This window comes from Panthera pardus, unplaced genomic scaffold (assembly GCF_024362965.1).
Source record: "Panthera pardus isolate Hobbes unplaced genomic scaffold, ASM2436296v1 HiC_scaffold_24, whole genome shotgun sequence".
In the NCBI taxonomy this organism is placed as follows: domain Eukaryota; kingdom Metazoa; phylum Chordata; class Mammalia; order Carnivora; family Felidae; genus Panthera; species Panthera pardus.
The window spans coordinates 138,851,726-138,869,931 of NW_026526810.1; the positions used below are offsets into that span (position 1 = coordinate 138,851,726).

The window sequence follows — 18,206 nt, forward strand, 5'->3', positions numbered from 1 at the left end:
AGTGAGCTTGTGCAGGTGAGCAGGGGCAGGGGAAGGAAGGAGTGAAAAGGGAGAGGACAAGAGAGGCAGGGATATCCCCAGGAGTTCTGGGGAGCAGGCAGAGGTTATGACAGTGGGCAGGGGGTTGGGAGGGCAGGAAGAGCAGGGGGAAAGCAGGAAGGGCAGGGAGAGGGCAGGAGAAGCAGGGCTGCACCAGGAGCTCAGGGGAGCAGGCAGGGGATGTGAGGGTGAGCAGGGGCAAGGGGGAGGCAAGAGGGGCAAGGGCTGCCCCAGGAGCCTCAGGGGTGAAGGGCAGAAGGACTGAGCTAAGAGCAGCCCTGGACTAGGTGGGAGCTGAGCGGTACGGCACACAGAGACCACGAGGGCGGGGCCCAGGTGAGCCTCCCTGGACACGGGAGGGCGTGAGCCGCCCGAGGCCCGGTGGACAAGGTAGGGGGGAGAGGCGAGCCTGGGTAGGAAGGTCTCTGGGGCTGAAGGGACAGCGGTGGCCACAATCTTAGGCTCAGGGGCGCTGACCCCGCTCTGGAGGCTCGTGCGGATGGGGGACAGAAGGCTGGACATGACAAAGCCAGGAGGGGTGGCTCAGGGCAGTGGACCCGGTGCAGGGAAGGAGGGGTTGCTGGGAGTTTGAGGCAGGGCCGCCAGCCTGGAGTGTGGGTGGCAGGGGAGGCCAGGCAGGGCCATCAGACTTAGCAGAGGGGTCAGGTCTGGCTGGGGACGTGGGGTCTGAGGTACTGGCACCGTGCACGAGAGGACAGCCAGGGCGGGGCAAGGCTCCCACCGGCACTGAGGGGCAGGCAGGCTCAGGAAAGACCTCGGCTGAAAGAGGGCTCTGGGGACAGGGAGAAGCTGGACAGGCCCCAGGGCACGGGCACTGAGTGAGCCCAGGAAGGCCTGAGAGGGGCTCAGGGCAGGGCCGGGATCCGGCGCCCGGGCGCTTTAGCTGCAGAGCTGACCCAGAAGATGTGAGGCCTGGAGGGCAGACAGCAGGCCACGACGGGGACTCCGGGCTGAGGGGCACGGGCAGCGGGTGGCAGAGGCCTGCTGTGTTCAAGAAAGGTCCCGCTGGCCCAGGGCAGATCCAGGCTGGGACAACAGGGCAGTGGGCTCAGGGCCTCAGCAGAGGCCCGTTGGGAGCAGGGGCCACCGGTCAGAGCTCAGACGGATGGCTCGGTCAGGCCGAGCACCCACAGGAAGCCCGAGTGGGGACCCAGGGGCTGGGCCCAGGAGACTCTAATCCAGCAGGCGGTCACCCAGCACCGACCGGGCCCATGGGGCCAGCACGTGCAGCCGCAGAAACACGAGGCCCTGGGGCGGCAGAGAGCTACGCCGGGCGGCTGGTCTGCAGACTGCCTGGAGGGCCACCCCAAGCCCGGGCACCTGATACCCTGCCCGGACCCTCCCAGGAGCGAGACCCTTGTGGTCACACGGCCTCCTCTCTTGCAGCCTCCACCACGGCCCCATCGGTGTTCCCACTGGGCCCCAGCTGCGGGACCACATCTGGCTCCACCGTGGCCCTGGCCTGCCTGGTGTTAGACTACTTCCCTGAGCCGGTGATCGTGTCCTGGAACTCTGGCGCCCTGACCAGCGGTGTGCACACCTTCCCGTCCGTCCTGCAGGCCTCGGGGCTCTACTCTCTCAGCAGCATGGTGACAGTGCCCTCCAGCAGGTGGCTCAGTGAGACCTTCACCTGCAAGGTGGTCCACCCGCCCAGCAGGACCACGGTGGAAAAGACCGGTAAGAGGGTGTCCACTGGGAGACAGGCCAGGTCAGCTGGTCCACCTGGACCCCGGGGCACAGGAGAGGCACCTCTGTCCCCCAAGCTCGGGGAGGAGGGCCTCTGGGCCTGGCTGCCTGGTCCAGTGTGAGCACAGGCTGCACACCCCCACCATACTTCATCTCCACTGCAGGCACCAGTCTGGGGACGCCCCCCTGACCTGCCCTGACCTAGCCCACCCCAAGAGCTGTCCCCAGCCCTGGCCCCCACTAACCTCCAGTCTGGTCTCTCTGCAGTACCCAAAACAGCGTCCACAATAGAGGCCAAATCCCGGGAATGTCCCAAATGCCCAGGTGAGTCAGCAGGGCACCACCCTGCACACCAAAGCCATGGCCTGCATCTAGGGACTGCCTGGTGGGGGGAATGTTCAAGAGGAGCCCCCCCAAATGCTGACCCCTGCATTGTGTCTCCCACACCAGTTCCTGAGATTCCTGGGGGACCGTCCGTCTTCATCTTCCCCCCAAAACCCAAGGACACCCTCTCGATTTCCCGGACGCCCGAGGTCACGTGCTTGGTGGTGGACTTGGGCCCAGATGACTCCAATGTCCAGATCACATGGTTTGTGGATAACACCGAGATGCACACAGCCAAGACGAGGCCGCGTGAGGAGCAGTTCAACAGCACCTACCGTGTGGTCAGTGTCCTCCCCATCCTGCACCAGGACTGGCTCAAGGGGAAGGAGTTCAAGTGCAAGGTCAACAGCAAAGTCCTCCCCTCCCCCATCGAGAGGACCATCTCCAAGACCAAAGGTGGGCAACAGGACAGATGGGGCACAGGGAGGTCGAGTGGGGCCTGGCGGACCCAGGCCAGCCCTCCACCCTGGGAGTGACCATCTGTGCTGACCTCTGACCCCACAGGAGAGCCCCACGAGCCCCAGGTGTACGTCCTGCCTCCAGCCCAGGAGGAGCTCAGCAAGAACAAAGTCAGTGTGACCTGCCTGATCGAAGGCTTCTACCCGCCTGACATTGCCGTCGAGTGGGAGATCACCGGACAGGAAGAGCCAGAAGACAACTACCAGACGACCCCGCCCCAGCTGGACAGCGACGGGACCTACTTCCTGTACAGCAGGCTCTTGGTGGACAAGTCCCGCTGGCAGAGGGGAAACACCTACACCTGCTCGGTGTCACACGAAGCTCTGCACAGCCACCACACACAGAAATCCCTCACCCAGTCTCCGGGTAAATGAGCAGCGCGCCCGGCCCCCCAGCAGGCCCCCGCGGGCTCTGAGCGCCCACCCCTGTGTACATCACCCCCCGGGCAGGCACCCTGCGTGAAATAAAGCACCCAGCACTGCCCTGGGACCTGTGACACTGTCGTGCGTCTTTCCGAGGCTGAGCTCAGGACACCCAGGCCTCTGGGAGGTGCGGGCAAGCCAGGCTCCGAGGCTCAGGGGTCACCATTCACGGGAGAGCACGGGTCCCACCAGGGGCCGGGACCTGAGTGGGCAGGTCTGCACAGGCGGCCAAAACTCATGGCCGGGAGCTGCCTGGGACAGAGAGAGGGCTTGGCCAGGGGCTACTCAAGGCCGGAGGGGGGCGACAGGGAACGGAGAAGCCCTCCAGAGCCCCTCAGGGAACGGGGCGCACGGTCTTTCCCACGTCTGGACCCGCCCAAGCTGTGGGACGCTGGCCTGTCCTCTTCCGCTGCTCCCCCCGTCCCCCGGACCTCTTGAGAGCTCTGAGTTGTAGCTCTGTGCCAGTGCAGTAGCCAGGCCTGACCCATGCTGTGAGGACAGGCCCTCACCCTCCCTCAGATGAGGCGGCCCCTCCTGACTTCATCCTGCCTGGGGCCAGGCCTGTCCACTCGTGGGGACACTCACCCCGGTGCCCCAAACGGGCAGAGGCAAGCAGTCCTGAGTGCCCAGGGGAGGGACCATCCCAGACACCCACAGGGACGCTGAAAACAAGCCCCTCCCACTGAGCAGGGCCACCTTCACAAACACACACACACACACACGCACACACGCACACCTGACCCACCGGGCCTCACACGGGACAATGTGCCAGGGCCCAGACCGGAACCAGGCTTGGGAACCCTCACCGTGGACCCCAGCCTGGTCCCCACCCCCTCCCACACCCATCGGCTGCTCAGCAGCCCATCCACACGCCGACCACGCTGACCAGCCCTTCTTCTCCCCAGGACACTGGGTCGCCTCCCAACACACACCAAAACCCCCACCCCCAGCTGGCCTGACACTCGCACCCACTCGTTCGCTAGGGTCACCCCCTGCCACCCTCTCGACCCTTCCCTGGGCTCTGCTGACCCTCCCACCCTCTGGGCCGGGTCCCCAGGAGAACGGGTGTGGTGGTCAGGCTGCCTTCCCCCCAGACAGCCCCAGCACAGCGCAGAGCAGAGAGGGAGCGCGTCCCCACGGGCCGGGCCCAGGCGCGAGGATGGGGGCACCGAGGCCGGTGCCCTGAGGCTACGGAGGGCCGCGACCGTCACCCCGGGAACCACTCCTATGGGCAGGCATGGCACTGACCACTCCCTTCCTGTCCAGAGCTGCTCCTGGACGACAGCTGTGCGGAGGACCAGGACGGGGAGCTGGATGGGCTGTGGACCACCATCTCCATCTTCATCACGCTCTTCCTGCTCAGCGTGTGCTACAGCGCCACTGTCACCCTCTTCAAGGTGGGTGTCCCCGCACCGTCCCGCACTGTGGCCCGCTGTCCCAGCGCTGGGGACCCGCTGGAACCATGCCATCCCCACACTGACTCGACGCTGACCCCATGTTGCCCCCACGCTGACCCCACGCTGACCCTGTGCTGACCCCACGCTGCCCACACTGGGGACCAACTGGAACCATGCTATCCCCACACTGACCAGACACTGACCTCATGCTGCCCCACACTGACCCCACCATGACCCCACGCTGTCTCCACTGTGACCCAATACTGTCCCCACACTGACCCCACGCTGCCCCCACACTGCCCCCAGGCTACCCCCACACTGACCCCACGCAGACCTCACCCTGTCCCCACAAACTCCACGCTGCCCCCACACTGACCCCACGCTGCCCCGACTCTGACCCCGTGCTGACCCTACACTGCCCCCAGGCTACCCCCAGACTGACCCCACGCTGACCCCAGACTGACTCGACACTGACCCCATGTTGCCCCCACACTGCCCCCAGGCTACCCCCACACTGACCCCACGCAGACCCCACCCTGCCCCCACGCTGCCCCCACGCTGCCCCCACGCTGGGGACCCACTGGAACCACGCTATCCCCACACTGACCAGACGCTGACCTCATGCTGCCCCCACACTGACCCCACCATGACCCCACGCTGTCCCCACTGCGACTCAATGCTGTCCCCACACAGACCCCATGCTCTCCTAACCGTGACCCAATACTGACCCACGCTGACCCCATGCTGCGGTCCCACTGTCACCATGCTGTCCCCACGCTGTTCCCACACTGACTCCCACGCCATCCCCATGCTATCCCCGAAATGAACTCATGCTTATCCCATGCTGTGGACCCACTGTCACCATGCTGTCCCCATGCTGTTCCCACGCTGACCGCTCGCTGACCCCACCGTGACCCCACGCTGACCCCATGCTGTGGACCTACTGTTACCATGCTGTTTCCCCTGTGACCTCACACTGACCCCATGCTGTCCTGCCTGTGACCCCCATGCTGACCCCAGCCTGTCCCCATGCTATTCCCACGCTGTCCCCGCAATGACCCCAGGCTGTCCCCACACTGCCCCTACACTGTCCCCACGCTACCCCACGCTGACCCCATGCTGCCCCCACACTGACCCCATACTGTGGACCCACTGTCAACATGCTGTCTCCCCTGTCACCCCATACTGACCCAATGATGTGGACCCACTCTCACCATGCTGACCCCACTGTGACCCCATACGTTCCCCATGCTGTCCCCATGCTATTCCGTAGCTGTCCCTGCAGTGACCCCATGCTGTCCCCATACTGACCCCATGCTGACCTCACACTGTCCCGCCACTAACCCTATGCTGTCCCCACCGTGACCCCATACTGACACCATGCTGTGGACCCACTGTCACCATGCTGTCTCCCCTTTGACCCCACACTGAACCCATGCTATTCCCATGCAGTCCCTACACTAACCCCACACTGACCCCACGCTGCCCCCGTGCTGCCCCCACACTGACCCCATGCTCTCCTAACCATGACCCGATACTGACCCCACGCTGACCCCATGCTGCGGTCCCACTGTCACCATGCTGTCCCCACGCTGTTCCCACACTGACTCCCACACCATCCCCATGCTATCCCCGAAATGAACTCATGCTGATCCCATGCTGTGGACCCACTGTCACCATGCTGTCCCGATGCTGTTCCCACGCTGACCCCATGCTCCCCCATGCTGACCCCGTGCTGATCCCACGCTGTCCCCACCGTGACCCCACACTGACCCCATGCTGTGGACCTACTGTTACCATGCCGTCTCCCCTGTGATCCCACACTGACCCCATGCTATCCTGCCTTTGACCCCCATGCTGACCCCAGCCTGTCCCCATGCTATTCCCATGCTGTCCCCGTAATGACCCCACGCTGTCCCCACACTGACTCCATGCTGACCTCACACTGTCCCCACACTAACCCCACATGTCCCAACCGTGACCCGATGCTGACCCCACACTGACCCCATGCTGTGGTCCCACTGTCACCATGCTGTCCCCATGCAGTTCCCACACTGACCCCACCTTGTCCCCACACTGACCCCATCCTGACCTCACATTGTCCCCACACTAACCCCATGGTGTCCCCACCATGACCCAATGCTGACCTCACACTGACCCTACACTGACCTATGCTGTGGACCCACTGTCCCCATCATGCTGACCCCACGCTGTCCCTACAGTGACCCCATGCAGACCCCATGCTGTGGACCCACTGTCACCATGCTGTCTCCCCTATCCCCCACACACTGACCCCACATTGTCCTGACTGTGACCCCGATGCTGACCCCACCCTGTCCCCATATTCTTCCCATGCTGTCCCCAAATGACCCTATGTTGACCCCATGCTGTGACCCACTGTCACCATGCTGACCCTTGTGACCCCACACTGACCCCATGCTGACCTCACACCGTCCCCACACTAACCCCATGCTGTCCTAACCGTGACCCAATGCTGACCCCACGCTGACCCCATGCTGTGGTCCCACTGTCACCATGTTGTCCCCACACTGTTCCCACATTGACCCCCATGCTATCCCCTCTGTCCCCATGCCATCCCCTTGCTGTCCCCAAGATGACCCATGCTGACCCCCCGCTGTGGACCCACTGTCACCATGCTGTCCCCATGCTATTCCCACACTGACCCCACTCTGTCCACACACTCACCCCATGCTGTCCCCACTGTGACCTGATGCTGACCCCACACTGACCCCAAAGTAACCTCACACTGTCCCCACACTAACCTCACCCTGTCCCCACCATGAGCCGATGCTGAACCCACACTAACCCCATGCTGATCTATACTGTTGACCCACTGTCCACATCAGACTGACCCCATGCTGACCCCACAGTGACCCAATGCTGTCCCCACACTGTCCCTACGGTGACCCCTTACAGACCCCACGCTGACCCCAAGCTGTGGTCCCACTGTCACCATGCTGTCCCCATGCTGTTCTCAAACTGACCCCACATTGTTCCCATGCTGTGGATCCACTGTCACCATGCTGTCCCCACGCTGTTCCCAAACTGACCCCATGCTGACCTCACACTGTCCCCACACTAACCCCATGCTGTCCCCACCGTGACCCGATGCTGACCTCACACTGACACCGCGCTGACCTATGCTGTAGACCCACTGTCCCCATAATGCTGACCCCATGCTGACCCCACAGTGAACCAATACTGTCCCTACAGTGACCCCATGCAGACCCCACGCTGTGGACCCACTGTCACCATGCTGTCCCCACGCTGTTCCCAAACTGACCCCAGGCTGTTCCCACACTGATTCCCACGCTATCCCCTCTGTCCCCTCCCAGTCCCCATGCCATCCCCATAAGACTCCCTCCCACTCAAGTGGTCCCGGGGAGGGGGGCACCAGGATGGGGGGCTGTCCTCAGGGGTCCCAACCACGTCACCTCCTGCCCTCCTGCTGCAGGTGAAGTGGATCTTCTCCTCGGTGGTGGAGCTGAAGCGCACGATCGCGCCCGACTACAGGAACATGATCGGGCAGGGGGCCTAGGGCCAGCCGTCCTGGGCGGGTGTCAGCGCTGCCCCAACCCTGCACAGGATCCCGGTGCATCAGCCTGCTGCCAGGCCTGCTCTCCCGCCCTCTGACCTCGCCACCCTCTGACCTCACAGCCACCCTGGGCCTGCGCCCTCGCCCTCTGGCCTCGTGGCCCCTGAGAGCTGCATCCTGCGCCCTGAACCCCCGTTTGGAGAATCGCGTGGACGGCAGGTTGTGCCCCAACCTGAGCTGGTGGACGCCCGCTGGCCCCTCCACGGCGGCCGCCAGGCTACCGCTGTGGCCGCGCACGGTCAGCGGGCACGCTCATCCTGGAGGAGACGGGCGGCTGGCGATCCCAGTGTCTGTCTGGCAGGGACCGGCCTCTGTGCGAACCCCGTCCAGGCCAGGCTCCAGGACGCAGGGTTTCCCCAGAGCAGCCACGTCGGCCCAGATCCTGAGGAAGCTTCCGACGTGTCACTAACGGTCAGTCAGATCTTCTGCTCGGGAGGAGACCGCGCAGACAAGGGCCTGGGCCTGTGGCTGCTGCAGGAGCCCCGTGGATGCCGGGGACAGAGTGACATCCAGCCAGACAGGCCTCCTGCAGAGGGGTCTGGTGACCTGGTCCCCGGGCCAGTGGGACACAGCCTCGGTGGACACAGGTGGAAGGTGCCAGGAGGCCAGGGCGGCAGGCCCAGCCCGCCCCACCCTGTGGCCGGGGCCTGAGTCCCAACAGGCTCACGCGGGGGGTGGGAGAGAGAGATAAGCCCACGGCCGGGCGGACCCCCAGGACTGGCTCTCCGCCCTGTCTTTGGGTGGGTGCCAAGTCGGGGCCCCCACGTGGGAAGAGATGGCCACGCAGGGGAGGAGGAGCAGAGCCCCCAGCCCCAGGGACATAGAGCCCGGGGGTCCCATATGGGAAAGCCACTGCTGAAGCTTGGCTAGCTTGTTTTATTCTTTTAAATGTCTGGAGCTCCTTGATTTCCATTTGCATTTCTTTCTTTCTTTTTTTTTTCTTATTTTTTTTTTTCCTTTTTTAATGACAATAAAATATCCTTAAAAACTCCATAACCGGCTGGGAAAGTCTTCCTCTGTTGACGCGCCCGGTGAAATCCACAGACTGGCCGTGCCGTGTGTCGGTCCCTCCAGCCGTGGGAGCAGGACCCCCGGCCGCTGGGGTTCCCGGGGGGTGAGGTGCGCCGCAGGCGCGAGGGGTCACGTGACGCCTTGTGGGGCGCAGGGGGAGCATCCTGACCTGGCCAAGGGCACCGCAAGAGGCACCTATTGGGTGTGTATTAGCACGGGCTGCTAGCAAAGCACGACGGTCCCGTGGTGTGGACAACGTGCACTGATGTTTCCACGATTCTGGAAGCTAGCAGGCAGACCCGGGTGTCATGGGGCTGGTGGCCCCTCAGCATGTAGACGCCGTGTCCTCACACATCCGGCCCGCTATGCGTGTCTGTGCCCCGACCTCCTCTTACCAGGGGAGGAGTGAGTCCATGGTGAGGACCGGTCACACTGGATCAGGACTCACCCTAGTGACCTCGCTTTAACCTATTACCTCTCGAAAGACCCCATCTCCCAATACAGTCACATTCTGGGGTCCTGGCGGTCAGGGCTCAAGATTTGAATTTGGGGAACGCATTTCAGGAGAGTTGGGTCCAGGTGGGAGCACCAGTGAAGGCCAGGTCGGGTGAGGCCCGGGGGGACAGCACTGTCCCAGGTAAGCGAAGCTGGACACCAGCCCAAGGGGTCAGGACACTCAGTCGGGGGGAGGCCCAGCGAGAACACCACCACCCGGGGGTGGGGGTGGGGGTGGCGGTGGGGGTGGGGTGGGGGGCAGAAAAGACCAAGTTCTACAGGAAGAATGCCAAGTGGGGGCGGGCAGTCCATTGGCGTCAGGGGGCCGTGGGGTCCCTGGCCAGCAGCGATGGAGTCGGGATTCTGTCCTTGCAGTGCCTGGGGGTCTCGGGTCCTGGAGGTGCCCCGGGTTGTAGGAGACACGTGCACCTCGAGGGCAGAGGCGGGACCACACCTGCCAGCCCTTCCCAGTAAGGGCCCTGGGAAGGGAGGCCAGCCCGAGGGGCTGCGGTCTTCTGGGGACGCAGTGGGAGAGGGGAGTGGGCTCTGAGTGTGCAGGTCAACAGCCCAGGCCGAGGCCCAGGGCGGGCAGAGAGTCGTGGCCAGCGCGGCCACGGTGCCTCAGGACCGCTCAGGGAGCACCTCCCACCTCCCCGTGGGCAGGGGCTGCCTCACCAGTGGGGGCCGCACCAAATACAGGGCGGCCGTGGGGAGAACGCCCCGGCCCCCAGGGGTCCTGGGGGCTCCAGGCGACCACACCATCCACACGGCTTGCCCAGCACCCCCTCCCTCTCGGTCCCCGGGCCGGGGCCCCCGCTCCATCCCCTGGACCAGAGATCAGTCTCCATCCTTCCCACCCTCCCACCGGAACGCCGGGGTCTTCGGCAGCTGGTTGACCCCATGGCCTCCGCGGGAACACGGGGCATGACCGGACCCTCCACTCTCAGGGCAGGAACGCCCGCTCTTTGAGAGCAATCTCCCAGCAGGCCCTGAGGCCCCCGCCTGTGGCCTTCCAATAACGCCATACACGTGGGCCCCCCCTCCACGTTCCCCCGGGGACCCACACACACCTACGTGCCTCCCCATGCAACCCCTCAGACCCCCTAAGGTCCTGCGGGCTGCTCCTGGGTGAGCCCTGAGGTCGGCCTCCTGCTGCCTGCCGCTCCTCAGGGGCCCCCTCCCCTGGGCTTCCGCTCAGACACAGGCCTGTGCGCATCTCCCTTTGCCCGTGTTCACACCTCCACCTGTACCTCACACACACACGGACCAGCGGGCTGGCCTCGCTCCTGCTCCTGGGACCCACCTGGTCCCGCCCTCCTCCCACTCGCACTGGGAGGGAACCAGCCGGCGCCTGAACCCTGTCCCCACGGGGGGCCCAAGACGCACAGACGTCAGCGTGGGTGGCGGCGGGAAGGGGAGGATGCGACTGTGTCCCCACATTGCGTGTGTTGGAATCCTAGCTCTAAGTGTCATGGTGTTAGGAGGCGGGGCTTTGGGGCACCAGAGGTCGTCAGGGTGGAGCCCCCACGACTGGGGTTAGCGCCCTTATGAAAAAGCGAGCTGCCTCCCCGCTTCCGGCACGTGAAGGGGCAGAGAGAAGACGCCGTCCGTGAGCCAGGCAGCGGGGACCCCCCAGACGCCACGCCTGCTGGTACCTGATGTGGGCATCCAGCCTCCACACCCGTGAGGAGTGTCTGCGGTCTCTGTCGGGCCAGCCGGACGGCTGGACAGGAGCCACCTGGACGGGCGGACCTGGAGGAACGGGGTCCCCCAGGCCCCCTGGCCCAACCCCCTACCCCCGGGACCCGGGTCGGCCGGCCATCAGCGGGGTACAGGGCCACGAGACCGCCCCCAGGGGCTGCTGAAGCCCCAGCCTGCCTGGGGCAGGCACATCAGCCCCGGGCTCCCGGACCACACGCAGCAGGCAGTGGACTATTAGAGGCCCCCCAGATGGCGGCTCGGTCACTGCACAGGGGAGGGCCCCCTACACCCCCTACACCCCACGCTCAGACACTGCCCGGGGAACCAGGGCATCTGAGTCTGCAGGGAGCTGGGCCGGCAGAGACACGCCCAGAGCCTCAGAGGCGCCCGAGCCCCGCCCACCCCGCTGCCTGAGCTGCCGCACCCGGCGCCCCATCCGCAGGCACTCGGGTGCTGACCGCCCGGTCCCTCGGGGGAGTCATCTTTTTCTTTTTAGAGGGAGAGAGTGTGCAGGGGGAGGGACAGAGACAGAGACAGAGAGGATCCCAAGCAGGCCCCACACTCAGCACAGAGCCCCATGCAGGGCTCGATCCCGGGACCCCGCCATCAGACCTGAGCCGAAAGTAAGAGTCAGGCACTCATCCCAGTGAGCCATCCAGGCGCCCCCTGTAAGGAGTGATCTTTTGGTGCATTTCAAAGTCTTGCAAAATACTTCCTGTAAACAAATTTCGCTCTCAGAGTATCCAGAATGTGCAGGGCACTCCGGCAAATCAATTGGGAAAATCGCACAATTCGGTAGAGAAACGGACACGAGAATTGAACAGATGTTTCACAGAGGCTATCCAAATAGCCCTCAAACATACAGAAAGGACGCTGCGCTCCACCCGTCACAGGGAAGTGAAAATTTCTGAAAAGCCACAGGAGAGAAAGTGGTTCTGATTCCAACGGCGGTCGGTGCGGTGCCTTGTCTCAGACTAAACCTTTGCAGGCACAAGTATAAAGTGGAAAAACTGCCCGGCAGACAGTGATTTGAAGGCATCAGAGGACAAGCAGACACAGGCAGACACGGGGAAGACTGTGCCCTGGAGAGATTGGTCTGAGGGCAAAGCCCAGTCCTTGCCACAGCTGCAGCTAGAATGCTGGGGAGCGGGCACCCGTCCAGGCACAGGGGCAGGTCGTGGGGTTCGGGGCCCCACCTCAGACAGGTGCAGCCAGAATGCAGGGGAGCGGGCTGCCGTCCAGGCACAGGGGCAGGTCGTGGGGTTCGGGGCCCCACCTCAGACAGGTGCAGCCAGAATGCAGGGGAGCGGGCTGCCGTCCAGGCACAGGGGCAGGTCGTGGGGTTCGGGGCCCCACCTCAGACAGGTGCAGCCAGAATGCAGGGGAGCGGGCTGCCGTCCAGGCACAGGGGCAGGTCGTGGGGTTCAAGGTCCTCCCTCAGTCAGTGCAGACCAGCGACGAGGCCAGGGTGCTGCGTCACGACCTTTATACAACGTGTGTCGGGCCGACCTGCAGACTGAAATCAGCCAGGTGGGGACAGAAATCGTAATGCACTGAACGTACCAAGGTAAGTGTTGTGTGTGAAGACGTTTCAGCCACGTAAGAACACACACAACGTGTGTATGGAAGGGTAACATGTGTGTGCCACCTGCTCATAACATATGTATGGTGTTAGATTACAGTACAAATGTTTTTCCTGTGAGCAGTGCGGTCAAACAGTTTGGAGATGGTCCTGGCCAATGCTGTGTGACAACGGACGAAAACGAGCTGCTGAGACTGAAAGGACAGATGTAAAACTGTCACTAATGCAGACGACACAAGCACGTACGATGAAAAGGCAGCGGAATCCACACAGCCCTTAGAACCAGCAAGAACAGCAGCAGGGGCTCCAAACAAACCCAGGAAGCAGTCGTGTTCCGCTGTGTCAGCAGAAACCTGCTAAGAACGCGTCATCGAAAACGAGGCACGATTCACAGCAACCCAAGGACTTTCCGAAGAAAGAAAGCCCAAGAAACGGCAACTCCGGCAACGGACCTGAAAGGGCTCCGAGTGTCTGGAGAAAACCGCCTTCGGGGGCGGGCCGGCACCGTGGACGCCACGCTACGCCTGCCCGCCCTGCCCACACTGCCCCCGCACCCAGCCCTCCACCGTCAGCAGGGCCTTCCAAGGGCTGGGCGGGGGTCACCTTCCCCCTGCTCCCCCAGCACACACCCGGGCACACACCCACGGTCCAGAAGCAGCAGCAGGGTCGCCTGTCTCCTGTCTGCAGGCAGGACGCAGGCAGAGGCCAGAGCGGAGCTGCCCTGGAATGAGCTTAACTGGGCTGAGTTGGGCTGAGCTGGGCTGGGCTGAGCTGAGCTGGACTGAACTGGGCTGAACTGGAATGAGCTAGCTAAGTGGGTTGGGCTTGGCTGAGTGGAGCTGAGCTGATCTGAACTGAGCTGGGCTGAACTGGGATTAGCTGGGTGGGTTGGGCTGAGCTGGGCTGTTCTGGACTGAACTAGGCTGAACTGGGCTGGGCTAGGCTGGGCTGGGCTGGGCTGAACTGGGCTGAGCTGAGCTGAGCTGAGCTGGGCTGAACTGGGCTGAGCTGATCTGAGCTGAAATGGAATGAGCTGGGTTGGGCTTGGCTGAGTGGAGCTGAGCTGAACTTGACTTAGCTGGGCTGGGTTGAGCTGATCTGAACTGAGCTGGGCTGAACTGGGATTAGCTGGGCTGGGTTGGTTGAGCTGGGCTGTTCTGGACTGAACTAGGCTGAACTGGGCTGGGCTGGGCTGGGCTGGGCTGAACTGGGCTGAGCTGAGCTGAGCCGAGCTGGGCTGGGCTGGGCTGGGTTGAACTAGAATGAGCTGGGTTGAGCTGGGCTGATCTCAACTGAGGTAGCTGAACTGGGCTTAGCTGGGTTTAGCTGGGCTGAGCTGGGCTGAGCTGGGCTGGTCTGGGCTGGGCTGAACTTGGCTAAACTGGGCTGAACTGAGCTGGGTTGGGCTGAACCAGGCTGGACTGGACTGAGCCAAACTGAGCAAAGCTGAGCTAGGCTGAACTGGCTGGAATGGGCTGAGCCGAACCAAGCTAAGCTTGGCTAGGCTGAGCTGGGCTGGGCTGGGCTAGGCTGAGCTAGGCTGAGCTGGGCTGACCTGAGCTGGGCTGAACTGAACTGGACTGAGCTGTGCTGAACTGGGTTGAACCAGGCTGAACTGGACTGTGGTAGGCTAAGCTGGACTGAGCTGAACTGGTCTGGTCTGGGCTGCTGGGTTAAGCCAGGCTAAGGTGGCTGTGCTGGGCTGAGCTGGACTGAGCTGGGCCGGCTGAGCTGGGCTGGACTGAATTGTGCTGAGTTGGGCTGAGCTGGGCTGGGCTGAGTTGAACTGGTCTGAGTTGGACCGGGGTGGGCTGAGCTGAGCTGATTTGAACTGGGCTGAACTGAACTGGGCTGAGCTAGGCTGAGCTGGGCTGGACTGAATTGTGCTGAGTTGGACTGAGCAGGGCTAAGATGAGCTGAGCTGGGCTGGGCTGAGTTGAACTGGTCTGAGGTGGACTGGACTGGGCTGAGGTGAGCTGGACTGAGCTGAACTGAACTGGGCTGAGCTAGGCTGAGCTGGGCTGGCCTGAATTGTGCTGAGCTGGGCTAACTGGGCTGAGCTTCACTGAGCTGGGCTGAGCTGGGCTGAGCTGAGCTGGACTGGGCTGGACTGAACTGGGCTGAGTTCAGCTAGGATGGGCTAAGCTGGTCTAAACTGGGCTGGGCTGGGCTGAACTAGGTTGAACTGAACTAGACTAAGCTGGGCTGGGCTGGGCTGGGCTGAACTAGGTTGAGCTGAACTAGGCTAAGCTGGGCTGAGCTGGGCTGGGCTGGGCTGAACTGGGCTGAGCTGAGCTGAACTGGGCTGAGCTGGGCTGGGCTGGGCTGAACTGGGCTGAGCTGAGCTGAACTGGGCTGAGCTGGGCTGAGCTGGGCTGAGCTGCACTGAACTGGGCTGAGCTAGGCTGAGCTAGGCTGAGCTGGGCTGGACTGAATTGTGCTGAGCTAGGATGGACTGAGCTGTCTTGAGCTGAACTGGGCTGGGCTGAGCTGGACTGGGCTGGGCTGAACTGGGCTGAGTTCAGCTGGGATGGGCTAACCTGGGCTAAACTGGGCTGGGCTGGGCTGGGTTGGGCTGGGCTGAACTGGGCTGAACTAGGTTGCACTGAACTAGGCTAAGCTGGGCTGGGCTGGGCTGAGCTGGGCTGAACTGGGCTGAGCTGGGCTGAACTGGGCTGAGCTGAGCTGAACTGGGCTGACCTGGGCTGAGCTGGGCTGAACTGGGCTGAGCTGAACTGGGCTGAGTTCAGCTAGGATGGGCTAAGCTGGGCTAAACTGGGCTGGGCTGGGCTGGGCTGGGCTAGGCTGGGTTGGGCTGGGCTGGGCTGGGCTGAACTAGGTTGCACTGAACTAGGCTAAGCTGGGCTGGGCTGGGCTGAGCTGGGCTGAACTGGGCTGAGCAGAGCTGAACTGGGCTGACCTGGGCTGAGCTGGGCTGAACTGGGCTGAGCTGGGCTGAGCTGGGCTGAGTTCAGGTGGGATGGGCTAAGCTGGGCTAAACTGGGCTGAGCTGGGCTCAGCTAGGCTGAGCTGGGCTGGGCTGAATTGTGCTGAGCTAGGCTGGACTGAGCTGGCCTGAGCTGAACTGGGCTGGGCTGAACTGGGCTCAGTTCAGCTACGATGGGCTAAGCTGGGCTAAACTGGGCTGGGCTGGGCTGGGCTGGGCTGAACCAGGTTAAACTGAACTAGGCTAAGCTGGACTGAGCTGGCCTCAGCTGAACTGGGCTGGGCTGAGTTGGCCTGTACTGGGTTGGGCTGAGCTAAAGTGGGTTCAGCTAGTTGGTTTGGTCTCCTGAATCAGGCTTCAGCGAGTCAAGCAGGGTGTACTGTTTTGCCAGGTCCAGCGGCCAAGGTCAGTGAGGCTACATTGAATGGGACTGAGCAGGTACGACAAGCCTGGCTGGCAGGCTGAGCCAAACGGAGCTGAAGGATTTTGGTGGAGTTTGTGGACTGAACTCAGATGAGTTAGCCTGCTCGAAATCGGGTCTCCTGGGCTGACGTGGGCCAGGCCGGACCAAGGCGGACTCCCGTGACCTGAGCTGGTCTGAATCAGCAGAGCTAGTGAGGCTGGGTGTGGAGCGGGTTAGTATCACTGCTCTCGGCCGTCCTGACGCGAGGCCACGTGGACTGGTCGGTCTCACCGGACCGAGGGGGCAGCGTGGACAATGACCTGGGGTCTGGGCTCCGGGGAGGAGTCACCACCTGGGGGAGTGGGGGAGGACTGATCCGGGCTCTGCTATGAATGGGGCCTGTAGTCGGGCTCCCTGGAGCCTCCGCAGGTCAGGACACGAGTCAGACACCTCTGCTCCCCGAGAACCCCACGTTCCTGCCACTCAGGGCTGCGGGCAGGGTGTCCTGGCCAAAGGTAAGAACACCCCTGCTTCTGGCAGGGACACAGGGGTTCGTGGGAGGGCGTTGCTAGCAGACTCGGGGAACAAGAGTCCAAAATGAGCATCTGCCCCCTGAGGCTGGAGAAGGGGTCCCCGTGCGCCCCTCCACCCGACCACCCCGCTCTGCCCCACACTTCTCCCCCTCAGACTCCGCCGGTCGGCACTGACACTGCCTCTGCCCCCACAGCCTCCATCCAGGCCCCCCTCGTCTTCCCCTTGGCCACCTGCTGCAAAGGCACCGTCGCCACTGCCCCGTCCGTGACACTGGGCTGCCTGGTCACGGGCTACTTCCCGATGCCGGTGACCGTGACCTGGGATGCGGGGTCCCTGAACAAGAGCGCCGTGACCCTCCCCGCCACCCTCCAGGAGACCTCTGGCCTCTACACCACCACCAGCCACGTGACCGTCTGGGGCGAGTGGGCCAAACAGAAGTTCACCTGCAGTGTGGCTCACGCGGAGTCCCCCACCATCAACAAGACCGTCAGTGGTGAGCCACGGTCGGGCTGGAGGGGGGGCAGGCGTGGCGGGAGCGGCTAGGAGAGGAGGAAGGCGCCTGGGCGGGCACGTGGGTGTCGTGGGCTCAGGGGGCTGACGCCACGCTGCCACCTTCACCCCTAGCGTGTGCCATGAACTTCATTCCCCCCACCGTGAAGCTCTTCCACTCCTCGTGTGACCCCCTCGGTGACCCCGGTAGCACCATCCAGCTCCTGTGCCTCATCTCCGGCTACGTCCCAGGTGACATGGAGGTCACCTGGCTGGTGGATGGGCAGAAGGCCACGAACATATTCCCATACGCTGCCCCTGGCAGGCAGGAGGGCAAGGTGACCTCCACCCACAGCGAGCTCAACATCACGCAGGGCAATCGGGTGCTTTTGCTTTTCCGTACAGCACAAAGAATTCTTTTGATAAATAGATTTTGTTTTTTAATTTATTGAAGTACAGTTGACGCACAACATTCTGGTGGCTTTGGGCGTGGAGCACGGGGATGGGACAGTCTGTGCACTATAAACGGCTCACACCCGTGTGCCACGTTTGTTGCGAACGATGAGCCAATGTGAGCGGATTACGGCTGAGTAAAGTCCGGAGTTCACAGTAAGGTCCACCCCTAGTAGGTTCTCTGAGCCTGCACCCTGTCCGCGGTGCTGCCCCGGTCAGCCTGCTGTTCAGGCTGCTGTCCTCGTGTTTCCCCCACTACCGTTTCCTACAGAAGAATCGCCCGGCCCGAAGATCCCCTCTGCCCCACCCGTTCCTTCCTCCCTCCCCCCAAACGCCCGGCAACCGCTGACCTTCTCGCCGTCACACTACATGTGCTGTCCCCCACATCACGCAGTGCGGATGGTACAGCGTGTAGCCTTCTCCAGCTGCTCCCTCCCCTCAGGCCACACGGGCCGGCACGCGGCCCACATGTGCCCACGGGGTGCTGACTGTAGGGCTTCTCGGCACGAACAGACCTTCCAGTGGCCCTGCCACGAGGAGGGCAGGTGTGTGTGCTGGCCTGGCAGC

The 18,206-nt window shown here is 63.2% G+C and overlaps 2 gene segments (V, D, J or C); both read left to right on the top strand.

The window, feature by feature from the left end:
* Positions 1-1,256: 1,256 nt before the first annotated feature.
* Positions 1,257-8,137, top strand: LOC128773082 (immunoglobulin heavy constant gamma 1-like). The segment is given in 6 exon segments: positions 1,257-1,737; positions 2,014-2,070; positions 2,197-2,526; positions 2,635-2,955; positions 4,278-4,408; positions 7,884-8,137. Coding segments are annotated over 6 exon segments (1,389 nt in total).
* An 8,396-nt stretch (positions 8,138-16,533) lies between these two features.
* On the top strand, positions 16,534-17,638 carry LOC128772848 (immunoglobulin heavy constant epsilon-like). The segment is given in 2 exon segments: positions 16,534-17,190; positions 17,322-17,638. Coding segments are annotated over 2 exon segments (747 nt in total).
* The last annotated feature ends 568 nt before the right edge of the window (positions 17,639-18,206 follow it).